This window comes from Limanda limanda, chromosome 5 (genome assembly GCF_963576545.1).
Source record: "Limanda limanda chromosome 5, fLimLim1.1, whole genome shotgun sequence".
NCBI lineage: Eukaryota > Metazoa > Chordata > Actinopteri > Pleuronectiformes > Pleuronectidae > Limanda > Limanda limanda.
This window is the reverse complement of record NC_083640.1, coordinates 3733731-3761263: the sequence shown is the minus strand read 5'-3', so window position 1 is coordinate 3761263 and position 27533 is coordinate 3733731. Positions and strand designations below refer to the sequence as shown.

The following is a 27533-nucleotide window of genomic DNA, read 5'->3' as shown; positions in this document are numbered from 1 at the left end:
GACGGCTGTAATGAGTGTGTGAGGTGTTGGGAAGGTGCGGGGGGGCTTTACGGTGGATTGTTGTTTCCTGGCGGAGGACCAGGACCACCCAGAGACTTTACTGCGTCTGCCTGTGCTTGTATCAAGAGTCAGCTCGTTAATAATTATGGACGAGTGTTGTGCTAAAGATATTGTCCCTCTCTTGCTCCCCTGTCTCCTTTTCTTCTCGTCCTCCATAACCAGCTTCTCTTTACCCCCCCCCTCTCATCTGTAACGGCTCAGTGAGTTCAACACAAACTGTGAATCTCCCGTCGACGAGTCCGTGGGAGTCGAGCCAAGAGGGGAAGAGGAAATAGGGATTAATATTCAGCTTGGAATATCTTTAAACTACAGATTCCTTAACACATCTATTTTGTTTAATTCTCCTGAAATCTGTCAAAACAAAGTAGAGTGATTGTGTTTCCAGTTTCCTGCTAAAGGGAGAAGAGAAAAGTGTTTGAGGTCTCTGGAGAAATAACAACGATGGAAGCAGAATCTCTGCAGATATTAAAAAAGCATCGAATGATCAGGAAGTTAAAGAAAGTTTGTTTTCTCGGTTGCAATTGCAATATATTGGTTTCCTAATTTATTAAACTTAGAGGTTTAATAATCGGGAGCAAAGTCTGGAAAGTCACAGCTGAGGTAGAACAACTTCAGACTTCTTTAACTGTTGATACTGAAGTGTTTGAAATATTGCTACTGGTCATTTTTGATTAGAGGGCTTTAACTTTTTCATATATGTATAAATGTCATAAATGAGCCATGTTCCACCCATAGATGTACATTATTCTATAAAAGTGGAAATAAATGTAATATTTAAACCAGCATTAATGTATCTCATCACCAAACAGTCATACAGTTTTGTTACCAGCTCAAAAACACATTTAAATCTCTTTAAAAATAGAACAGGAGAAAATATTTGTATTGTTATGCACAGTGTACAACGAAAGTTACCAGCAATCCTCAAGGTGCAATATATACATAAAAAAACAAGCAAAAAACATGTTTAGTTTCCTGCTTTACAAAAAGATTTAAAAATGTAGTCGCTTAATGTCATGAAGTAGAAACTGCCCAAACTGTTGACTCTCCAAAATGATATAAAACACTAGGTGATGTTATGAGCCATTATCAACCCATAGATGTACCTTCTTCTATAAAAATGGTAATACATGTAATATTAAAACCAGCCAAAGAACAGTCATTTAGTTTAGTTAAAGCTCAAAAACACATTTAAATGTTAACTTTATCCTTTAAAAACCAGAAAACTTGGAGATTTAATCAATTCACTTAACGATCCCTTCAGTCTGCTGCTCGCTGATCTGATTCTCACTCGGGAGAAAAACACGTTTAGAGTTTTAGTTTCCTGTGTTACAGTTGAGATGAGCAGTTTATCACAGTGTAGTTCTCTCTCTCTCTCTCTCTCTCTCTCTCTCTCTCTCTCTCTCCTCATCGCTCGTATCTCAGTGACGACTCCGTCTCTGCAGCAGTTTCTGTTTCTGCTTTTAAAATAGAAATCGAGCTTCGTGCTTTTTGTATTCTTGTTCTTATTCTTGTATTCTGAATGAATCACATTCAAACCTTCTGCTGATTCCGAAAGAGGAAGAGTTTTCACCTGAAGCCCCTGTCTCTTATTTTGAAAATGATTTCCTGTTTTTTCCTCTTTTCCTCTGAGCTGAGGTTAATTACTGAATCTCTCGTCCCATCTCGTTCAAGGTGTGTGTTTTTGCAGCCATGGCAATAATCGTGTCCCCCCCCCCCACCACCCACCCAGAAGGAAGGAGTGTGAATATTATCTGCTGCACCGTGTGGCTCTGTGTTAACCCCCCCCACCCTGTCTATACAGAGCTGGCTTTACAGAAGCTGTTTTTTGGCGACCGGCCTGCTGGGATTACATTTGCTGATAACTTTGCTCTTTGGGCTGCACAGGAAAATAAATTGCTTTCCTGCACGGGGGCAAGGTAAAGGAGTTGTAATCCCCCCCTCCCCCCCGCCCCCTGTTGGTTATAACCATTTTGTGGAGAGCGAGTGTTTGGACTGACCCGGTCATGAAGTCACATCGTGTACAGGAAGCTGCCGATTGCCTTTGCTTGTGTTTTTTGCTTCGTCTGCAAAATTTTTTTTAAATTCCCATCTGGAAGGGATTCATTATTTAAAAAGGAAAAAGAAAATACAGAATTTAGTTGCGAATACGGGGATTTTGTTATGAACATTTAATGCACACGTGCAGCTGAGTGAGGAGTTAATGAGAGTTTTCAGTTTGTTCAGACCGAGCATCCTCTCGTCTCCGAGCCGAGGAACCACGAAGCCTCCGAGGAACCCGACTCACTGTGAAGAAGACTAGAAAAGAAGGACATTAAAATTGAACAAGGGTGTGAAGAGCTGGAGAAAAGAAAAGACTTGAGAGACAGATAGACAGAGAGAAACAGACACAAAGAGAAAGAGCAATGACACGAAATCTGGTGTGAAGCTCGAGAGAGAGAGAGAGGCCTGAGGGTCGAGGCAAGAAAGAGGCCGGGACAGAGAGAGAGAGACATCGTGGGACGAGAGAGGGTTCATGTTTTCAGAAACAGAGATAGACACCTGGGGGGGGGTTACAGAGGAAATAGAAAGTGCTGAGGAGCATAAAAATTGAAGAGTGGAGCCAGGACAGTAATTCAGCTGTCAGTCAACCTGTTGGGCTCCAATCTGCAGCGGAAACTTCTCTCCCAGAGCCAAACAAGAAACTTTACTTTGGGATGAAAGACTTCAGCTTCACAAACTTTCAGTACAATCAAATAATAACAAAATGCTTTTAGAGCCGTACATTTTCAACGATGGAGTTATAATAACCTGGATTTGTGTCTAATGCTTCATCGTAAATGTGACAAACGACAGATCAGTGATTATTTAATGTTCGTGTTTTTAATCAGCACAAGTGAGTTCCTGACTGAGAAGGTTCTCGTGAACGCCGTCTCAAGTTGGAGAAACTCAAGATGTTTGGCGTTGGTACAAGAGTTGACGAATCAAAGGATCTCAGACAAAATGTTTTTAGACACATTTCTAGAGCCTTAGATTTTCAATGTCTAATTCTTTTGTTTAATGCTTCATCTTTAATGTCTTTAATCAGAACAAGTGAGTTCCTGACTGAGAAAGTTCTCGTGAACGCCGTATCAAGTTGGAGAAACTCAAGATGTTTGGCGTTAGAGTTGGCGAGTCAAAGGATCTCAGACAAAATGTTTTTAGACACATTTTTAGAGCCTTACATTTTTCAAACATGGCGTTAAAATATTCTGGATTTGTGTTTAATGCTTCATCGTAAATGTGACAAACGACAGATCAGTGATTATTTAATTATTTAATTATTAATTATTCAAGATTTGATCGTGTCTGTAATCAGGACAAGTGAGTTCCTGAGTGAAAAAGTTCTCGTGAACGCTGTCTCAAGTTGGAGAAACTCAAGATGTTGGCGTTGGTGTAAGAGTTGCTGAGTCACTGACGTCATCACGTAAAAAAAATCGGAGAAACGACTTCACAACTCAGGAGATGTGACTTTCTGAGTCGGACGTGAATACACAGTGAACATGATGACACACAAACACACTGTATATCCACTGTGATTGTGTTATCATGCAGACACGAGCTGAGCAGCCGGTGGAAAGTGCTGATATTCTTCCTCAAGTCGTCCTCTGTGATATATAAAAACGTGGATGATTTACAGTTTTCGGAGGTGAAGACATTTCAGAGAGCAGCAGCAGCGAGGTTTCTTTAAATCTCCCGGTGTCGGTGATTTAAATCACACGCTGGGAGAAAAGACAGATTTATCCACCCACAGTAAAAACGTGTGGAAAACTCAATTTGGCCGCGGGTCGCTGGTGATTCTTCACCCTGAGAGTGAAGAGAAGAGAAAAGAGACGAAAAGAATGAGAGAGCGGAGAAGGAAAGACGCTGGGATGTGGTTAAAAGTCTTGAGAATATTCTTTAGACGCTATTTAATTTAATTTAACATGAATAATAAATAGTGTAACACAAAGGTGACACATAGTAAAAGCTGATTTTACTGTATATGAGACCAAACTTATAAGAAACGTGAGTTTAATTTGTCAAAGTCAAAGTCACGAACATGGAGGAGGCTGGTGTTGTGAACAATGCTGCTGTCAGCCACCAGGGGGCGATCGAGGCACTTTGGCTTCACTTTTAGGTTTGAGTAAAATACTAAATAAGCTCGCTCAGACTAAAAGAAAGAAAAATAACTGAACAACAAGCTAATTAAAACTTATAGAAAGTTTTTCTTTCAAAACAGTTTTCAACAAGTTTTAATTATCTTGCTGTCGAGTTGTTTATAAAACTTAATTTAAATATAGTTTGCCTCATGTTACATAAACGTGTAGGAAGCAGAAGTGCGGCTGTGTGTGTTGTTAGCAGCTCAGTTGTGTTGTTGCTGTGAAATCCGTGTTGTGTAGATAATAAAGTGAGAGTGACAGAAAAAAAATCTGATGATATTTTGAACACATTTGGTGAAGTTGTCACATTAAGTGAGATTGTGAGATTCTCATCAGCTCTTCTTATTCAAAGCTGATTAAATTAATTGCCTTCTCCTCGGGTGGATTTCTCTTTGTGTGTTTTTTTCGTCCCGGTTTATATTTCGCCTCCTCAGCTCTTTTCTTTATCTTTGACTTTCACTTGTTTGTGTCTCTCTCTCTCTCCCGTCACTTCTTAACCTTTGACCCCAGCATCATGTCTCTTCGTCCTCTACGTGTCCCGCTCCTCTTCTTCATCCTGAGATTTTTGTGTTTGTCCAGTTTTACTGTTGTGTTGTAGAAACGTCACAAACAGGACCACTCGCTCGTTGTGAGTTTTCCTGAACTTTCTCCGCCCTCTTTTCTCTCATGAACTCACTCTGACATTTTGTGGGACATTTTACAATATGCCAACAACTATGGCGGCTATAAAAGAAAGTGAAAAACCCAGAGGAGTCTTTAACAACCTTTTCAGGAAGGATTCTTGGAGTTCTGCCACAAACCTCTAACAACAAAACCCAAAGAAAGAAAGTGATTTTCTCTTTGTGATGATCGATGGACCTGTCAACTGTGTGTGTTTTAAAATCAGACATAAAAGAATCTGAATATTCCAGCGTACATGAATTCCCTCTTGAAAGGTTTTTAATCTGTGCATCGTTCCTGGAACCGAGCAGCAGCTTGTGTGCATCACAAATCTTTTGTTACTTGTGAAGTAAACCGAGTCGTCACTTTTCCTCCTGTGTTTTCCTGCAGCTTCTGTTTGTTCTGGTCTCTTTCTTCTTCTGTTGTTTTTTTGGTGACTGTTTTGTGGCATCTGGCCGCTGGGAAACCGCCCGGGACCAGTTGGACACACACACACACACACACACACACACACACACACACACACACACACACACACACACACACACACACACAGGGATGAATTCACAGGTGGACACATTTAATCAGCATTACCACCATTTCATCAAAAAACTAAACTGGATTAATTCACTGGAATTATGAGGGATGACGTGTTTGAGTGTGTGTGTGTCTGTGTGTGTGTGTGTGTGTCTGTGTGTGTGTGAGTGTGTATGTGTGTGTGTCCTGGTGTCAACTTGCTGACACACCTGCCAGACACACAGTTAAATCCTGCGTTCACTGTTCGTGTCATGGTTGTTAACAAGTGTTTTACTAGTGTGTAAATAGTGACACACACACACACACACACACACACACACACACACACACACACACACACACACACACACACACACACACACTCACACACATTATTTAGTTTTCATTTTTCCCCCCTACAACCTTTAAAGCATCGTCTGCATTAAATAAATAAAAGTAGTTTAGTTAAAGGTCAGTGTTTCTGCATTATTTATACCATTGGCTATAAATCATTCATGACACTCAAATCAAACTCTACTTATCGTTGTTCTGGAAAGATTTGATTTAAGGTCATTTCACACCTTGTTTGTTTTGTCTGGACCCAAAAGAGCAGAAAGGTTAAGAGGGAGACGTTGATTTAAAAGTTTAGCCGTTGTCGTGATGTGATTTAAAGTGTAAAAAACAACGAATCTGAAACCAACACGACACGTTTCTTCTTCTGGTCTTTTCCTGCAGACTGTCACGAGTCGTGCTCTGAATGCCGCGGGCCGGGTCAGCAGGAGTGTGTGTCCTGCTCAGACCCGGCTGCCTTGCTCAAGGACGGGGAGTGTGTCCCGGACTGCGGCGCTGGATTCTACAGTCGGGACGGCGGTTGCCACGGTAACAGACGACACATTCACACTGAGACCAGGAAATGTTAAAAATAGGGGAATAGAACCGTAGCTTCTCCTCAAGTCAGTTTAAACCAGAATCAAATGTGAAGGACAGATAAATGTATGTATACGCTTTAATTTTACCCTTTTACTAACTTACCTGACATGTCTATATCTCTCTATATAAACTGTATATATCGATAAATGGGCATATCACATTCAGCTGTATACAATGAGAACAGCAGCGTTGCATTCTGGTGCATTTCCTGCCTCTGTGAGAGCCGTGATTGGACCATTGATACCGTTATTGTGTTGTTGTTATGTTTATTCATTCAAATGGGACAATGCACATCAATTAACATGCTTACTGAAGATTTATTCATGCAGACTTGTTTTCATCTGCAGGTCCTGACAGGTCAATGGCTAAAAAACATTTAATAACAGATATTAAAAACATACATTGTTTGATTTCTCCAGGAAAAACACAAACTTTACTTCTGCCTGTATCTGTAAATGTATATAAATATATTTTGTTGACTGTGCAAATGTACTATTACAGCCGACATATTATACAATTTATTATACTTAATGCAGTAATACAAAAGGATTGCAGGTACTTTTGTTTTCCTGAGAATTCTCCAAAAGCAGAAAAAAAAAGTTTAATTACAAAAAAATGTAATTATACTATGAAGTAATTTAATCTGCACATTTTGCCGTTGTCCACAATCGTAGGGAAACAGTTTGAATTCTAAAACCTGTGACCACCTGGGTCTACGTGGTCGTTTCACCTCCTCCTGACACGCGTTGGCGCCTCACGTGTCACAGGAAGTGGCGCTGCACTGAACACAGCCCGAGACAATAAGAGCGTTGCTGTCGGCAGTGAGCTGGAGGTGAAGGTTTGTTTGGGCTTGTCTCTCCCTGAGGATCCTCACGCCAGCTTCCACGCCATCAGGCGCCAGAATGTGAAGTCAGCAGCAGCCGGAGTGAGAAAACAAACAATTAAAAAAAAAAGAAAGACCACAGTAATTAGCAGCTCTCTCCTTCCACTAATGAGAATCTCTGTGTGGAAGAAGATCTTGTATGAATATGAATGGTTTCTATTTTGGAGTGTTGGGATGAAGAGGAGGAAGAGGAGGAAGAGGAGGAAGAGGAGGCGTCCCTCAGGGCGGCGGTGAACTCAGCAGCACATAGAGGAGCTCTTCCTCCGGTTGGGGGGGGGGCGGGGGGGTTGTGTGTTTACCCCCCCGCTCACATCGAGGGGACGCGTCACTCAGAGACGAGACATGTTGTGGAAAATGTCAAAACTTTGGGGGAAGTTTCTGGTAAAAAGGTCACGTCCATTAGAAGTTCCCAGTTGACGTCTGGTTTGAAATGTCAACGTCTCCAGAGCTGAAGGGTTTTTATCTTCTCACTTCGTCTCCTCGGGGGTTTTTACCTGCACTGGATCCGAGAGGTTCGCTGTGTCTCGTCCCCTCCGGAGGGTTTTAGTGTCCGTTTAAATCTCAGTGTGTTTGAACGTGTTGATTTGTCAAAGTGACGGATTTAAAACAAACACAGTAAAGTTCTGTGGACTCTGGGAACGTGTTTATGACTCGTCTCACGGACATTTTGTTCTTTCTCAAGTAAAAATCGTATATTCATTTCTAAACTGAGCTCAGTGATTCTTATCTTTCCAAACCTGAATTAACATTCACAGCCTGCGACTCGTCCTGCGCCTCCTGTTTCCCTGACAACCCCAAGTGCATGAGCTGCCCTCCAGCCACTGCCTTGCATCATGGGAAATGCATCAGCCAGTGTCCGGCTCAGCATTACCTGGATGACCACAACAGATGCAGAGGTAAACTCCAGTTACACCGAACATGTCATGGTTTAGTTTTTAAAGGTTATTCTTAATATGATCAATATTTTATATCTAAATAAACAAGCACAGATCGAGCAATTTCGCAAAAAGTCGTGAAAATTTCCGAAATGCAGTTTATAGGATTTGTTCAGTGGTGGGAAGTAACGAAGTACAAATACTTTGTTCCTGTACTTAAGTAGATTTTTCACATATCTGTACTTTACTTGAGTAAAGAGACGACTTTTTACTTTTACTCGCTACATTTGAAAACAAATTTCGATGACGTCATAGGCCTACTATAAATAGCACTTTGCATTTTTAATTTTGGTACTTGTACTTTTACTTTTGATACTTAAGTACATTTCAACACCAGATACTTTTGATACTTAAGTACATTCAATATGAGCTACTTTAAGACTTTTACTCAAGTCATTTTCTGACGGGTGACTTCTACTTTTACCGGAGTCACTTTCAGGTAAGATATCTGTACTTTTACTCAAGTATGGCTTTCAAGTACTTTGTACACCACTGGATTTGTTGTTGTCTAGAAATATAGAATTAATGTGTTCTCACCTACACACGATCGTTATCTATTTAAAGCATCCCAACACGGAGTGATTCTCCATCTCTAACTGTTCCCCCTGAATCAATCATCGTCATTGTTGATATGATCAATATTTTTTATCCAAATAAACCAGCACAGATCGAGCAATTTCCCCAAAAGTCATGAGAAAAGGCAATCGTTGTTTTGATCGAAATCTGTTTTATGACGTAATTTTACGAAATTTAGTTTATGGGATTTATTCTTGTGCGGAAATATAGAATTAATGTGTTCTCACCTACACACAACTGTTATTTATTGAAATCACATCACACCACGGAGTGATTCTCCCTCTCTAACTGTTCCCCCTGACTCCCGGCAGCCTGCCACAGCTCCTGCGCCTCCTGCTCGGGTCCCTCGGCCTCCCAGTGCAGTCTGTGTCCGGCCGGGCTCCTCCTCCACCAGGGCCAGTGTGTGGACGCCTGTGGGGAGGGGCTCTACTCGCAGGACAACACCTGCCACAGTAAGAACCCATTTTTAATTAAAATGCCTGTTGGGGTGATTGATAATCCTCCGTGTTGACCCTTGACCTCCCCTGGTTTCCAGACTGTCACCCGTCCTGCCGCTCCTGCGTCGGCCCGCTGGCCTCAGACTGCCTCCGCTGCCTCAAACCAGAGGAAGCTCTCCTGCCGCAGCCGGGTCTCCTGCCGCACGGCGTCTGCACAGCTTCCTGTCCCGCACGCAGCTTCCTGGACGACCTGCAGACGTGCAGAGGTGAGGCGCACGTGAACTTATTGGTTCGATTCCCTCCTCTTGATCGGGAGGAGCACCAGCGGCGTCTCTCTGTGTGTCACTGGTCACGGCTGTTTACCAGTTAACAAGTTCCGGTGCGGTGAATTGATTTGTTCAACCAAATTCAATCAGAGCAGAATCAGAAGGTATTTATTGCCAAGTAGGTTTACACCTACCTGGAATTTGCTCTGGTTATTGGTGCATACAATGAATATAGAAAAATAAAAACACAATAAATACAACACACAAGAAAAACAATAAAAAACAATATTGATTTACTCACTATTTACTTCTTATTTACTAACGTTTTCTAATATTTATACAAAGAAACATTTATTTAGACATAAACATATCTATATAAAAATATATAAAAGATAAAAGAAATAAAAGTAAAAAGTAAAATGCAAAACAGTAGAACAGTGTTAAATTGCAATATGCAATGTAATGCAGTATTATATAATATAATATAATATGTGTTAATTTAACACATCCTAGAGGTGTGCAGGCCTTGTTGACACAGAGCACCGAGGAGAATCCACAAGGAAACAAAATCGTGTTTATTCAACCAAAAAAATGAAGACGGGAACATTGGAAAGACATTTTGACTGTGGACTATAGTGGATCCCATCTTGATGCTGGATCATGATCTGGCTGCTGACCAGAGACTATGATTGCAGCAGGACTGCTTGACATATAGTATTGAAAAATGTTTACCCTCATCGATGCTGCTAAAACCTTTATCCTGATGATGTTTTGCTACACTTAACATCTATTGCACTTGTGTCCGTCCTGGGAGAGGGATCCCTCATGTGTCTCTCTGAGGTTTCTATGTATTTTTACCTGTTAAAAGGGTTTTTAGTAGTTTTTCCTTACTCTTGTTGAGGGTTAAGGACAGAGGATGTCTCACCATGTTAAAGCCCTATGAGACGAATTGTGATTTGTGAATATGGGCTATACAAATAAAATTTGATTGATTGATTGATTTAAAAGAGTTTTGTGGATAAGTGTGAAAGAGGAGCTGCAGCAGCACACAGGTTGAGAAGCGTTTTCAACATCAGAGCATCCAAACCTTTTCCAGTAATAACACTAATTAAAATAATCAAACTGAATGTGTCTCCTTCAGGTTCAGACTCGTTATAGTTCCTGGTAAATGTCAGACAAAGGTCACGGTGACAGGAAACAGACGGGTTGTAGTGAACTCAGACACACGATAGTTTGGATTTGTGTCTTTTCTGTCGTACACAGACGTGAATCGACTCCTGGGAAACAGAAACTCAATACAGAGCTACGGCACTGTGTTGGAAAACCGCGGCCCAGTTGCACTCTGGGTAGGATGGTCGGTGCAGATGAGTCTGTTTTCCAGTCTCTCAGCAGCTGCCTCTCAGGGTGGAAGAGGTGCAGTTCAGCTCCATCATCTCAATTACAGGCTCCCCCCCCCGAGGAATGTTTTTATAGTTTCCTGTTAACTGATGGCTCCTGGATTCCTGTAGCTTTGAAACACTGTAATTGGTTATTCCTCCAAAGTCCCGTGAGAGGGAAACGAGTCTCACCACGAATATGAAATCTACCCGGTGGTCAGAGCTGTTCTCAAATTGGAGTTTTTACCTCCGAGGAATGAAATTCATCTTTTTTATAACGAGTCAAACAGCCTGAATATGATAAATACGGCTGCATCACACTGCAGCTGTAACAGGAAGCTTTGATTTTGAAGATCTGGAGCCTGAAGGCGTTTTAAGTTCAGCCGGAGCCAAAAACAGACTTTTGTTTACTTTACCTGGAATCGAGAAGCCGTCGGCAGTATTGGATTTCCTTAATCCTCCTGCAGGAGACAATTACAAATCCATGAGTCGTAGGTGGAGCGTCCACTAACGCCCATTATCTGTTTAATCACATGGGACCAGCACACGGAGCCGATACAGGAGCCAGACGCTTTAAGATTGAGTTTCCTCACTAACCCACGAGATTTGCTCGTAGCCAGACTTGGAAAGAGGATAATCACAAAAACAAGATATTCAGAATTAGAGGAGAAACTTCATTAATGAACAAAAAGTGTTGTTTGATGGAAGGAAGCATGCACCCTGCAGAGCGATGGGACACATCATCATGTTCATTGTCTTCTCGTGATTTCACAGAAGTGAGAAGTGATGAAAACCTCTTCATCCTGCTTTATGCTCTACTACGAGTTATCGAGCACCTCAAACAGAGAAGTCTGGAAGCTTTCACCCGGCTCCATGTGCAGCTGTCAGCCCGTCACTGCAGCCGTTAGACTTCATGACGTCCTGGTCGGAGGTCGGAGCTGCTCGCCCGCTCTTCCTCGGCTGCCGGCTGATGCAACTCTCCCTCAATCTGCAGCATCTTGTCGTGACTTCAGCCTCCTCTTCGCCTCGGGGGCAGCTGGTCAGAATGTGCTTCAGCGATTTGCTACCCGGAGCAAAGAGGAGCTTGCCTCATTCATCCCAGTGTGTGTGGGCGGGGGTGGAATCAGAATCAGAATCAGAATCAGAATCAGAAGGTATTTATTGCCAAGTAGATTAACACCTACCTGGAATTTGCTCTGGTTATTGGTGCATACAATGAACATAGAAACATAAAAACACAATAAATACACCACACATAAGAAAAACAATATATATTTACTCACTATTTACTTCTTATTTACTCACCTTTTCTAATATTTATACAAAGTCACATTTATTTAGACATAAACATATCCATATCAAAATATATAAAATATAAAAGATATAAAAAGTGAAGTAAAAAGTGAAATGCAAAATGCAAAACAGTAGAACAGTGTCAATCAGAGGGTTTGTTGCTTCCAGTCGTGTAAAACCAGTAACTCGTGTTTTGGTTAGAGAACGTCTTGAATGGTCGCTTCTGTCGACGTTACCTTATCCTCGTGCTTGTGTGATTCCAAATGTACATAAACAACCTACATGTTCCCTGAAGTTATTTGAATCATGCTTCCACCAACTTCTAAACATCGAATCCTCATGTTTTAGACGATTGTTATGCAGAGAACTGTCTTCGACCTGCTTGTCTCAGTGTAGTTCTGCTGCACGTCGGCTGGTGTGTGGGACTAAGTGCCACTTCTCCAGGTTGTTCTCACTCCGAGCTTCCTGAACCCGGCTCAACGCACAGTGGGCGGAGCATCGGTTCATGGTCGTTAAAGCTCGATTCACAGTTCTATGTAAATCAGCTGTTCCACTCCGCCTCTGTTATGAGGAACAAAAGGTTTCGCTCAACGGAGAGTCGTCGGGTTCAGGTGCAACTCTGTGTGTGTGTGTGTGTGTCAATGTGTGTGTGTGTGTGAGAGATACTCAGCTACTATGCTGAGTCCTGTTAGAGGAGTGTGTGTAAACATGGGCTCACACACTCCAGTGTTTATGTACACACCAACACAATCACAGATAAACACACTTGTGTACATGTTCAGTGAGCTGTCGAGCCGCCACACGCCTAAAAGCAAACTCCAGCGTCTGAATGAAGCCGATGCTCCGAGCGTTAATGTGTCTGATTAATTCATTTTTTAATTGGTGATTTGATGCTATGGAAACAGGATGAAATGTCAGGAATGACAGCTGAGACTCGTTAGAGAGAGGAGAGAGGAGAGGAGAGGAGAGGAGAGAGGAGAGAGGAGAGAGGAGAGAGGAGAGAGGAGAGAGGAGAGAGGAGAGAGGAGAGAGGAGAGAGGAGAGAGGAGAGAGGAGAGAGGAGGGAGGAAGAAGGAGAGAGGAGGGAGGAGAGAGGAGGTAGGGGGGGAAGAAGGAGAGAGGAGAGAGGAGAGAGGTAGAAGGAGAGAGGAGAGAGGAGAGAGGAGAGAGGAGAGAGGAGAGAGGAGAGAGGAGAGAGGAGAGAGGACAGAGGACAGAGGAGAAAGGAGAGAGGAGAGAGGAGAGAGGAGATTAGAGAGAGGAGAGAGGACAGAGGACAGAGGAGAGAGGAGAGAGGAGAGAGGAGAGAGGAGAGAGGAGAGAGGAGAGAGGAGAGAGGAGAGAGAAGAGAGAAGAGGAGAGAGGACAGAGGAGAGAGGACATGAGGAGAGAGGAGAGAGGAGAGAGGAGAGAGAGGACAGAGGACAGAGGACAGAGGAGAGAGGACAGGAGATAAGAGAAAGGACAGAGGACAGAGGACTGAGGACAGAGGAGAGAGGAGAGAGGACAGAGGAACTGCACATTGATTCCAAATGTGCCAAATGGTGGATTTCATATTCTGGATATTTTGGCTTAATTTCTGGAAAGTGCAGAGTAGAGACGTGTGGTCCATCTTGATTCAGAGTGTGTATTCCCAGGATAGACATTATTGGTTCATATTCATCAAACTAGGCCTTATAAGTGTAATTTGCTGTATAACTCTGTCTATATAGCGTCAAGCAGAGACGCAGCATGATCACTGAATCGCTGCTGCCTGTCATCTCTGAAACCTGCCAGTTTCCATATTTTGAATCGTCTCTGAACTCAAACCTTCACAGCAGTCGAGCTCCCGACTCTTCTTTTCAGACGCCGAGTGCAAAACGTCTGAATCAGATCAGAGCCTTTCTTGGATTTACCTTTTTTTTTTTTTGCCCACGCACTCTCTCCTCCGTGGTTCGATGACCCAACTAGAGGAAATCCAAACAGCCTGGAAACACGACCGCAGGAGTAGAAACCACATGAGCCTTGAAACTTAACTTTTGAGGGACAAGCTCTTCATGTATTTACGTCTGGAGTGTGATCTCTGACCAGCAGCTTGAGGTTTCACTGAGGGAGGTTTTCCCACGACAGCTGATTAGGTGAGTTACCTCAGGAAGATCCATAGTAAGATCCAGAAGAAATGCTCCGGGGAAACCACATCTATAGGTTTCTGTGTTTGCTTTGTTTCCATTAAAGGAGAATAAGAGCTTCTATCTATCAGGAAGCAGCTTGGAGGGAAGTTGCTCCAGTTTAATGGATGAATCTAAAAATCTGTAGAATTCCTCTTAATGTATAAAATCTGTGTTTGCTTTGTTTCCATTAAAGGAGAATAAGAGCTGCTATCTATCAGGAAGCAGCTTGGAGGGAAGTTGCTTCAGTTTAATAGACAAATCTAGAAATCTGTAGAATTCCTCTTGATGAATAAAATCAGCCGATATGTTTGTTGGCCTTTTCTGCTCATAGACTGTAAATATAAAAATTGTCAAGCTCTACTTTTCGAAGCTTTCATCTCCTCCATCTGTATATAGTCTTTTATTCTGATATAATAATTTTTTTTACGCAGAAAAGATGCTTAAGTGATATTGTGTGTTTGTTGTATGTTACGGACCTATAAGAAATGGCTCGTGAGGCCCGGAACACATCAAATAAACGAATCAGAAACAACTGTTGCCACTAAATAATAACAAATGTTTATTGGTTGAAACAAACAAATATTTAGAAAGGCAACAAACCAAAAGGGTTGGAGGTTCCCGGCCAAAACAAACAAAAGAGAGGGGAACACTGAGCCAGCCATCGGCCGTCGAAGTCAGTGTTCAGCCCCGAACTAAGTCTGCCTAAATAACCCACTACCTAAATGAAAGAAAAAGGTTATCCGAAAACAGGACTACCGGGAACCCCCGAACCAACTACCAACATAACAAAAGCTCAAAAGGACTTCTGGCATGGGGGAAAACGGAGCCTCGGTCTCCTCACCCGTTCACCTGCATGGAAGAATAGAGAGAGAGAAAGAAATTCACAGCCTCCTTAAGTCAGCTCCAGCTGACGAGGTGATGAGTCTCACCTGAGGACTGGCTGCGTGGAGAGAGAGAGAAAGGTGGAGAGAGGCACAAACACACACACATTCTCACACAGAGCCCCACCTCCTGGCCACACGTAACACCCCCACCCAGAGCTTGTGAATAGCCGGGGGCAAACGTGAAGACCAGGGAGGAAGGAAAAAAAAACACATTCACAAGACCTAACACCGTGACAACGTGTCGGCCAGGACGTTGTCCAGCCCCTTCACATGCCGAATGATCACGTTAAAGGACTGCAGGAAGAGCGCCCAGCGCATTAACCTCTGGTTAGTGTTCCGCATCTGATTCACAAAAACTAAAGGATTGTGGTCCGTATACACAACAGTTGGCGAACTCGCGGAACCCACATAAACTTCAAAGTGGCTCAGCGCCAGGACCAAGGCCAACGCCTCCTTCTCAATAGTAGAGTACACGCGCTGGTGTTTGTTGAACTTCTTGGAGAAGTAAGAGACGGGATGTTCAACCCCGTCCCCCCCCTCCTGAAGCAGAACAGCACCAGCACCCGCATCACTGGCATCAACAGACAGTTTAAATGGACGATCAAACACAGGGGCACACAGGACTGGGGCCGTAGTCAACAAAGCCTTAATACAGTCAAAAGCACGCTGACAGCCCTCAGTCCAGCGAAAACACACCTTCGGGCTCAACAAGTCAGTGAGGGAAGCAGCTACCGCAGAAAAGTTCTTACAAAAACTACGGTAGTAGCCCGCCATCCCCAGAAACCGGCGCAATTCCCGCCGTGAACGAGGGACAGGGAAAGAAAGAATAGCCTCCACCTTGGAGTGCACCGGCCTGACTTGGCCCCCACCAACCACTTTGCCCAAATAGGTCACTGTCGCCTGGCCAAACTCGCACTTAACAAGGTTTAAAGTAAGATTGGCGTCACGCAAACGCCCAAACACAGAATACAGCTGCTGAATGTGCTCGTCCCAGGACCCAGAATACACAACAATGTCGTCCAAATATGCCTCACAACCAGAAAGACCAGACAACACAACATTCACCAGCCGCTGAAAAGTTGCTGGCGCATTACGCATGCCAAACGGCATCACAGTGTACTGAAGGAAAGCGTCTGGAGTCACAAAAGCAGAAATTTCTTTCGCCCGAGGAGTCAGTGGCACCTGCCAATATCCCTTTAACAGGTCAAGTTTGGTTACATACTTGGCACCGCCAACATTGTCCACACAATCCTCAACTCGGGGAAGAGGATAACAATCAGGCCTAGTGACTCCATTCACTTTCCTAAAGTCTGTACAGAACCGGTCTGAACCATCAGATTTCATAGCCAGCAGACAGGGAGAACTCCAGGGACTACAGCTGGGTTCAGCAATACCGTGGCCCAACATGTAGTCCACCTGCTTCTGCAAGCGTGCACGTTTTTCTGGATTAACTCTGTAGGCATGTTGTTTAATCGGAAACGAATCTCCTACTTCAACATCATGTTGCAGCACCTGGGTCTGAGAGGGCACATCAGAGAACAGTGACATATGTGAACCAATCAAACGGACCACATCCTCACCCTGAGACGGAGGCAGATGCGAAACACAACCATCAAGATTAACCAGCAGTTCAGAGTTCTTCAAACGCCCATGAACAACAGCACTGGACAAGGCAACGACATCACCATCAAAATCCAATTCCTCAGACTCCGGCAAATCGGCACCGGACAGCGCCACAGCCGCCTCACCCTGATCAATCACTTCAGCACCGGACAGCGCCACAGCCGCCTCACCCTGATCAATCACTTCAGCACCGGACAGCGCCACAACAGATTTCAATACAACAGGGGAGGGTGAAACAGACCCTCGCTCCAGATAGGGCTTCAACATGTTGATATGACAAAGCCGACTTCGCCTCCTGCGGTCCGGGGTCGCGACCACATAGTCACGAGCGCCAACCTTCTCCCGGACAACATATGGCCCACTGTAACGTGCCTGTAACGATGAGCCAGGAATGGGCAACAGCACCAACACTTTGTCCCCTGGGCTGAAGCTACGGCTCTGCGCATCTTTGTCGAACCAACGCTTCATCTTGCCCTGGGCAACAACCATGCTCTGTTTAGCCAGCTCACAAGCACGATGAAGTTTTGAACGAAAATCACACACATAGTCCAGCAGATTCTGTGGTTCTGCACTACCAACCCATTTTTCATGTAGCAATTTAAGCGGACCGCGCACCGTATGGGCAAACACAAGCTCAGCAGGACTGAAACCCAGCGACTCCTGTACCACCTCACGCACAGCAAAGAGAAGCAGGTGGACACCCTCATCCCAATCCTTACCATACTCGAGGCAGTAAGTGCGCAGCATAGATTTTAGGGTCTGGTGAAACCGCTCAAGCGCACCCTGACTCTCTGGATGGTACGCGCTGGAATGACAATGAGAAATGTCAAGCTGCTTCACCACCTGTGCAAAAACCTTAGACATAAAATTCGACCCCTGGTCCGTCTGCACCACCCGTGGCAAACCAAACAAGGAAAAAAACTTAGTCAACGCTTTAATGACTGCAGGGGCGGTGATCCTCCGCAGAGGAATAGCCTCAGGAAAACGAGTGTTAACGCACATAATGGTCAGGAGAAACTGATGACCCGCCTTTGTACGGGGAAGAGGCCCTACACAGTCTACGATAACATGTTCGAAAGGCTCCCCTACAACAGGAATCGGATAGAGTGGAAACGGGGGAATGGTTTGATTGGGCTTACCAGAGAGTTGACAGACATGGCAGGTCCTACAGTGCTGACGCACATCGGCTTTAAGACCCGGCCAAAAAAAACAACGCAACACTCTATCATATGTCTTATTTACCCCAAGATGGCCAGCCAGAGGATTATCATGGGCCAGCTTCAAAACTTCTGGTCGAAACAGCTGTGGAACTACAACTTGCTTCACAACCCCCCAATCCTCTTGAAAACCCAAACGTGGTGGCAGCCACGCACGCCTCAGCACCCCGTCCTTCAAGAAATACCTGGGAGACCCACCCCCATCATCATCATTCAAACCCACAGCCGCAAAAAGAGAAACCAGCGTGGGATCACGCTGCTGTTCGATAATAAGCTGTTCACGTGACATGGACAATTTAACATCTGAACTGTCCAATATAGAAAGGGGAGATGGCGGGGGAAAAGAAACCGGGCCTGGGGAGGGAAGAGAAACCGGGTCTGGGGAAGGAAGAGAAACCGGGTCTGGGGAGGGAAGGGCTGGTAACACTGACGAACCGTCCCCAGCCATAAAACTGTCACTCAATTCTACTTCCTCATCACCGGACTCAGGCTGCAGCTGACGTTGCTTTGCTGCCATGGCACGGGTAATGGCGCAGACAGAAAACACCCCTGGGAACTTTCTCACCAACTCATCTGAACATCCAGACCGGGGAACAGCTGTTACTTCAGGATTAAGCAGGACCTTCCCCCCCGCTAAATCGTTCCCCAGGATGAAAGACACCCCCCCGACAGGAAACTCATCACTGACACCGACAATAACAGGCCCCGTAACCAACTCCGAGTCCAGGTGAATGGTGTGCAAAGGAATCCCCACAAACTGCATCCCAAACCCACGGACTAACGCAGCCGAGTCGGTTGAAGATTTCTCAGACAGAGGCAACACTCCACTCAAAATGACCGACTGAGAGGCTGCACTGTCCCTCAGAATAACGACAGGGACTTTCGGGCCTCCCGCAGTCAGCGAGACCGCCCCCTTCATGACGAAAGGCAAAAACACACCATCAAGCTCCGGAGACTGCCCAGGATGAGAGCGTGAGAGAGATGAACTGGGAGCACTAGGAGACTGACTCAATGAGCTTTCGGTTTTTAACAAATTAACAGCTGTAGGAGGCTTGTCCCTTTTGTTCAAAGCAAAACAGTAATTAACTGTATGGCCACGCTTCTTGCAAAAGGAACAAACCCTGTCACTCTCCTTACCCCCTCCACTCTCCCTACGCGTCACAGGGGGCCTGGGCGCAGAGAAGCTGCGACCCAGGGAGGACTGTGGCTTATCATAACTGTCCCTATGAGTCAAAACGTATTCATCAGCAAGTACCGCAGCCCTAGAAATTTCTAGCACGTTACGGTCACAATTCGTTCAGGCAAACAATTCTTAAAGTCTTCCAGCAACATCAACTCACGCAAGCCAGCGAAATCAGAAACCTTCATAGAGCGACACCAACGATCAAATAACACTCCCTTCTCATGACCAAACTCCACGTATGTCTTCTCATACGACTTCTTGAGACGACGGTACCTCTGGCGATATGCCTCGGGCACTAACTCGTAGGCCCTCAGCACCGCCTCTTTGACATGATCATAATTCAGGCTCAAACCAGACTCCAAAGACGCGTAGGCATCCTGGGCCTTTCCCGTGAACACACATTGTAAAAGCAACGGCCAAAACTGCCTAGGCCACTCCAGGGTCTCAGCTACACGTTCAAACAGGGTGAAATATTTGTCAACATCTTTATCATTAAAAGACGGAACGAAACGGATGCATCTACCTATATCAAAACTACTGGCGGCAGGAGGGGGAGGAGAAGGAGGTGCATGCTGTAACTCCAGCTCCTTCAGATGCACCTGCCTCTTTGTCTCTTCCTCCAGCTTCCGCACCTCCAGTTCACCCAACAGCTCCTTCTCCCTCAGATCCAGACGGCGCAACTCAATCTGCAGCGCCAATCCCCTGAGACGAGCCGCTTCATCCACATCTGACCGTGACTCCACCCCCTTCATGACCGCTTCACTCAAAAGACCCTCTTTATATAACACAGACAGCAGCTCAGTTCTTATAGCCTGCTTCTTCATCTGCTTAGTCACCGTAACTTTAAGAAAACTGGCCAGAGAAATTAACTGCTCTTTAGTGCAAGAACAGAACTGCTCCATCGTCGGATGAGCAACAAACTCCTCAGCACTAAACGCCATGACGAGACTGGCCACACTGATCAGACCAGGGCGAGAGGGAAAAAAAAAACAAAAAAAACAGACCGCTCACCAACCTACTCCCTCAAAAATACTACCCAAGAGGGCAAAACACAGCAGCACCAAAAAGAAAACCATGGTGCACAAACGTGCCGGCCGAAAAAACACTGGCAACCACACTAGGAAGTCCAAGCCAACAAACTCTGTCAGTGACGACCAAGTCACACCACAAAATCAACTAGACACGGCCTATCACAATAGACACGGCACTCACAGTTGGAATCAACAGAAACACTGAAGACCCAACATGTGATCCCGGACGAGCCCCCAAATATGTTACGGACCTATAAGAAATGGCTCGTGAGGCCCGGAACACATCAAATAAACGAATCAGAAACAACTGTTGCCACTAAATAATAACAAATGTTTATTGGTTGAAACAAACAAATATTTAGAAAGGCAACAAACCAAAAGGGTTGGAGGTTCCCGGCCAAAACAAACAAAAGAGAGGGGAACACTGAGCCAGCCATCGGCCGTCGAAGTCAGTGTTCAGCCCCGAACTAAGTCTGCCTAAATAACCCACTACCTAAATGAAAGAAAAAGGTTATCCGAAAACAGGACTACCGGGAACCCCCGAACCAACTACCAACATAACAAAAGCTCAAAAGGACTTCTGGCATGGGGGAAAACGGAGCCTCGGTCTCCTCACCCGTTCACCTGCATGGAAGAATAGAGAGAGAGAAAGAAATTCACAGCCTCCTTAAGTCAGCTCCAGCTGACGAGGTGATGAGTCTCACCTGAGGACTGGCTGCGTGGAGAGAGAGAGAAAGGTGGAGAGAGGCACAAACACACACACATTCTCACACAGAGCCCCACCTCCTGGCCACACGTAACATGTATTTATAGTTATTTATAGTTTAAAGTTTATGGTTTAACTGTAAAATATCAAGCTTCAATTACATTTCTCTGACGTACGGGTTTGATCATTTTCCAATATATATATATATAAATATTTATATATTATTTATTGGTCAATTTAACAGTATTGGATTGTCCTTCTTAATATCGGTGTCAGCATCGGTTCACAAAAATCCATATCAGTCGGACTCTATTATTTTTAACTCCACAGTCTCTCAGAGCTGAGGATGGATTTCCAGACACAGATCATAATCAATGGGAATGATCGATCGCACACTTCAGATGTGTGTTGTTATCTACACAACTCTGCACCAACACAATGATCCGCCCGCTCTGCACCAGCTCGATCGTTTGAGGACGACGCCCCCCCGACCCACAAATGAAACATATCATATCTTCGAGTTATGATCCCATCAGCACGAAGCAAGAAACTGATCTGATCTCTGGACTCGTGAATTCAGGCTCCGAAGGAATCAATGTCTGTGTGCGTGTGTGTGTGTGTGTGTGTGTGTGTGTGTGTGTGTGTGTGTGTGTGTGTGTGTGTGTGTGTGTGTAGTTATGACTGTTAACATGACGGTTTGTGTGTCCCTTGTTTGTCTTCACGAGCTCAATGTGTTGATGGCGTGTTCATGCACGAGCGAGCGAGCAGCTGGGTGGTCGACGCCATCGCGGAAGCATTTAGCCTGTCGCTTAACTCGCCAATTAACGTGCTGTGTTAGACAGAGGAGAAGGGGATTATGGGTAGGTGGGGGGGGAAGGTGGGTGGGGGGGGAGACAGGATGTCAGATTGACGGTTATGCGGGTGACACCGCCGTGACTTTGCAAAGTCCTCCCTCTGACATTGAGGCACACACAGACGCACGCACACACACACACACACACACACACACACACACACACACACACACACACACACACACACACACACACACACACACACACACACTGGGCTGTGTTGGCTCAGGTAGAGAGCAGCAGTTTGCTCCTGCCAGGTTGTCGTGCGCTGTGTGTACACAACAGCCGGATCCAGCTGACAGCTCAGTGAAGGTATGCAGAGAGGAGTAATTATAAACACACACACACATCCGTGCAAAAAAAAATCAGGTCCTGTAAACACACACACACTTACACACACACACACACACACTTATTTGTCGTCTTTGAGGCCGGAGAAGACAGGAAGAGGAGTCAGAGCAGCTGTGTTTTGAGGCGAAGGGCAAATAAGGGAAGAATAAATAATCCAGGGACAGAGAGGTTGTGTGTCTTACACGTTTAAAGAAAGACAAAGAGGAATGTTGCAGCTATTATACTACACACATGGAGAAAGATACAAGGAGAAGATATTCAAAACGCACAACAGTACAAACTTGTACTCTAATTTAAATACTGGTATCAGGTAAAAGTATTTTAGAAATTGGTATTTGTCTTGTGAACACAATAGCTCAAGAACTCATTGAGGGAATATCTTCAAATCTGGTACAAACATTCAGATGGACATAAGGATGAAGTGATTATCAATCAATCAATCAATCAGTCAAATGTTATTTGTATAGCCCATATTCACAAATCACAATTTGTCTCATAGGGCTTTAACATGGTGAGACATCCTCTGTTCTTAACCCTCAACAGGAGTCAGGAAAAACAACTAAAAACCCTTTTAACATTATACTTGGGTGGTCAAAGGTCAAAGGTCAAATGTCTTTTTCTTTTTCTTGGCCTCACAAAACATGTTTTTTTCCTCTTGAACAGCTCTAGGGAATTTCTTCAAAATTTATCTGCTACCACTTGTATTCAAAGATGAACTGAGGCCTATATATTTTCATTTTGATACATTTTCATAAACTTCAGTCGTATTTGTCTTTAAAAGTCGCTTCAGAAGTAAACTCTCCCTGTCTTTAACTTAACGAGGGTCTTAATTAATTATTCTTTTATTATCAATTTAATTCTGATTACGCGTTAAATGATTTCTGAGATGTTCCGTTTCAAACAATTAATCCTGGCGTCCTCCTTCATCGTTGTGTTTATATTTTAAATCCCTCGGATACAAAGCATCCGAAAATAATCATCCGGGAGGTTTTATGTTCCCGTCTCTGAACCGAACACTTCAAACAGCAGCCGAGCGGATTCGTGAAGTTGGCTCTTGGCTGCGTTGGAACCCCCCCCCCCCCCCCCCTCCGTGAGCTGGCACCGGCTCTGGTGTTAATGCCTGCAGCTTCTGAAGGGTGACGCGGGCGGCTGGCCTCGGACGAGTGTTACATTACATTACTGCTGGCTGGCAGCGCCGACTCCAAAACCTGAGAATCAGATGGTGAACGAGCCAGAAGGGGAGGAGCCAGATCCGGCAGAGCGGCCGCAGGAGAACAAGGAGAGTGGCGAGAACTGGCAGCGGATCAGGAAGAGAAACAAGTATTTTTAGGTGGAGAACTGCACAGAGAAGTTCTGTATTTGGTTGTGATGGATTCAGGCTGCAGCAGTCGGGCTGAATTAGAAATGGAGTTTAAAGCAAAACAAGTCCACATGGTCCTCGGGTGATTTCACACTTCAGCCCCTCGTCGCCTCTGAGGCCTTTAACACGAGAAATAATTGCATTTTGGTCCCACAAGCAAAACAAATTCCGGGAAATTCTGCAAAAATAAACCTGATACAGCAACATTTTAAATCTGGAAAGTGGATTTTCCTCTCGTTTTGTAATTTTATCCTTATTTCTGTTGCTTCAAGCATCCTTTGCTTCTCGCAGTGAAAGTTAAAATCCTTTCTGTCTCTGTTTTCTTTCCAGAGTGTGATCCCAGCTGCCTGCAGTGTACTGGACCTTCTGCAGACAACTGTACATCCTGTCCGTCCCCGTCCCACCTGCACCAGGGCCTGTGTGTCCCCTCCTGTCCCCAGGGCTTCTTCGTCCAGGACAGCGAGTGCCAAGGTGAGAGCTTCTCTTCTGTAGCTTCTGTGCTGCACACACACAGACACCATGAACATCCACAGACTCCAACTTTATATCTCCCCAAATAAATGTGTTTGTCAATTTGCTCGTCTCCCTCTGTGTTGATTGGCTCGTTACAAACAACCCAGACATACTAAAACGCCTCACGTCCGTCTTGGTGAGGCTAAAATTGTACCATCAAAGTTTTAGTGCTGTTACTTTTTATACTTAAGCTCTAGTGATGGTTATTTTTCTCATAACGGCAATGAATCAAACCAGTGTGAGATAAATAAACAGGGACGGAGCCAAAAAAGAATCAGCATCTTAGCATCTTTCCACTCGTAGGTGTTTGTGTTTATTGCACATTTACCCAAAGGCTCCGTAAAGCTCTGTAAGTAGTGGGGGGGGCGTGGACACCCTGTGATCCACAGCTACCGTCCAATGGTTGCAGGGCGCAGGTGCAGGCTCCACCTCCATCGCTTTCTTGTTGGTTTGAAACAAAGATGGAGAAGAGGTCGACTCCTCCCTCACAGCAACAGCTCATAATGAACGTTGGGTCTGAACTCAGAACTCGGCTCCACATTGGGATGTCATTCGTTGGTCGTTGCCATGGTAACGTTCATGAACCCTTTCAACATGGGACCCTCTCAGATGAGGTGAATGAGCTGCAGCATTACCCCTGAGGTTAATAACAGTCTGGAGGGTGTCCGCTCTGAGAGTCTTTAATTAAGCTAATTAATCCTGACGTCTCCCGGTGGTTTTCTCTGAACACGTGATCCCTCTCCTCCTCTGTTACTTCACATCTGCTCACAAAGTTTACTTCTTCTTCTTCTTCTTCTTCTTCTTCTGCAGCAGCTCTCTGCTTGAATATCATTTACCCCATTTTTATTAATTAGCCTCCCCTGCCTCCTTTCTTGTCTCCTCTCCTTCACGTTGCCTTCCTTATTCCTTCCTTCCTACCTCTTTCTCTTTCTCCAGCTGCCTCTTCGATACCCGTATTCCTCCTCTTCTTCTCTGCCTCCTCCACATTTCATTCCCTATCTATTTCCAACCCCTCCTCTCTTTCTTGTTCTCCTCTCCTTCACGTTGACTTCCTTATTCCTTCCTTCCTACCTCTTTCTCTTTCTCCAGCCTCCTCTTCGATACCTGTCTTCCTCCTCTTCTTCTCTGCCTCCTCCACGTTTCATTCCCACACTCCTCTCTTCCTTGTCTCCTTATCCAAGTCGTCAATATCAAAACTCTCTCTCTCTCTCTCTCTCTCCTTCAGTTGAGATGCAGCAACCTCAATTAGCGTTGCTCAGTTTCCATAATTTGACTGGTGTGTTTGTTTGGCTTTGAGTTTTGAGGTCGTGGCCGTCTCAGTCATTATTTAAATGTATGGTTTTTGCCTTCTGTCTGACCCTGTTGCCCCCCCCCCCTGCAGGGTGCCACCCGTCCTGCCAGGCCTGCGCTGGCCCCTCCCAGGCCGACTGCACTTCCTGTCCGCCGCTGGCCGCCCTGCAGAGCGGCTACTGCCGGACGAGCTGCCAGGAGGGGCTGTTCCTCAACGCTGCCACTGGAGAGTGCCTCAGTAAGTGTGTGTGTCTGTGTGTGTGTGTGTGTGTGTGTGTCTGTTTGGGTGCAAGGATGGTGTCATGCACATTTCTATGCTATTTGCACAAAGCTTTCATCAAACACTCGACCATGAGTGCTTTTATTTATATCTTCAGTCGCCCCAGTGGGAAATGAAGCAGCAGGTTTAGTGGCTGGTTTTACTTTGCACGGACAAATAGTGTGTGTGTGTGTGTGTGTGTGTGTGTGTGTGTGTGTGTGTGTGTGTGTGTGTGTGTGTGTGTGTGTGTGTGTCCATAGCAATGAAAAGCTGCATTATTCATAAGAAACACCAACCTTCTTTTTAAAACTCATGTTCCTAGATTGATATGCTTTAATTAAAATCTGTTTCTCCTGAACTGCTGGATCTCAGATGATCTGCGTAGCTGGAAGATGAAATTAAAACGACGGGTTTTGTTCTCGACGTTTCACTTTCTGAATAATCAGACAAATTGCAGCTGTGCAGCATCTTCACACGCAGCTGCAGGATTCACTCTCCATCACTGAGGTCGGTCCAATCAGAACCAGTTTGAACCAGAGCGCTCAGACATCTGCAAATCAAGGATGGAATAATACGGCATCTCAGAAGGTCCAAACAGGTCAATGGGAGTTTTGGAATTTGACAAAACTTATTGAATAACTAGTAAAATAAATGATAAAAAAGATTTTTCATCAGGGGAAATCTGCTTCAGGATCTTTTCGCCTCACTTGTATCTTCAGACACGTTCTGGAACTTTGCAAAGAAAAAGGAAAACAATGAAACAACAGTTCCAATAATTAATTTCTCATTTTTTGTGAGTATTTCAGTGAGTTGTTGTTTTCGATTCCATCATCAATAGCTCAGACGTCTCCTCCAGCTCTAAAGGGAGAAGCTGGTAAAAGTCACACGTGGTCTTCTTCAAATTTGATTCAACTTTATTCTCAACATTTCCACTTTAATATCAAAATGCAAACGAGAAAAAGAAATATATATATATCTTGTGTTTTTCACCCTGATAACGTTCTTTAGATTTCATTCTCAAACAAACAACATGAACACAAACAGCATCTAAAATATAACAAGGTAGAAACGAGTCAAGGTTGGTTCGTGGTTTGTTTCTACAGACGTCAGAAGAAAGAATAGTGAAGGTTATTTTAACTTTTAATATTGCAAAACAAATAAACCTAGAAAACATTTAAGTGTTGTTGTGGCTGGAAAGTTTTAACAAACAACGAAGCAAAGTTAGTTTTCTACGACTCTGGATCACATCTCTGTAATATAAAATTTCTGATTTAACTGTTTAATATCTAATTTTGTGGCATTTAAAGTTAAATAATTACAATTTATGTCTATAACATATATTATAATCAGTAATCTGACTCCCTGGCTCCTTCTTCTCCACAATAAAAAGGTTTTATCCTCACATAAAACACCTTTGACGAGTTTTTCACTTTCCAGAGCAGCTCGACGTGAAATATCCACAGGGACGGACCAGCTCTGTTTTTAGCTCTTTGCTAATAAGCAGCATCAGGCAGAAGTTCAATGAGAAGTTCGTCCTTGGTTTCTAAAGCCCCAGACGTTACCAGACAGACGATGAATGGAGAAGTAAAGAAAGTAAGATGGTGGTGTTTGTGTCTGAAGGCTCCTGCTGGTGGCCTCCCTCTCTCTGGATAAAGAATTCAGTCGATGTTACTCAGACGTTCAGGGTCGAGTTTTAAAAAATGATTTTTTTCTGCAGCTCTGGTGCAAATCTCTCCTTTTGATTTAACTGTTTAATATCTAATTTCGTGGTATCTTTTCAGCCTCAAAATTAAGATTTAATAATAAGTGATTACTGAATTATTTAGGTGGTGAGGTAGCTCCCACTGTTGTCTCCCCTCTCACTGGATAGTTAGATAGATGCATTGACTTTTAATTACAGTGTATGATGACGTGCACTGTTTGGAGATGGGAATCTGCGAGCGGCTTCTCAACACACACACAGATGTGTATCAACGTGTGTGTGTCAGTGTGTGTGTCTGTGTGTGTGTGTGTGTGTGTGTGT

At 44.4% G+C, this 27533-nt stretch overlaps 1 protein-coding gene across 1 annotated transcript in view; it reads left to right on the top strand.

The window, feature by feature from the left end:
• The window catches only part of fras1 (Fraser extracellular matrix complex subunit 1), a 173298-nt gene that overhangs the window by 42151 nt on the left and 103614 nt on the right, over positions 1-27533 (top strand). The window contains 6 exon segments of the mRNA XM_061071022.1: positions 6129-6272; positions 7962-8102; positions 9029-9169; positions 9253-9420; positions 23779-23919; positions 25343-25489. Coding sequence (XP_060927005.1) covers positions 6129-6272; positions 7962-8102; positions 9029-9169; positions 9253-9420; positions 23779-23919; positions 25343-25489 — 882 coding nt within the window.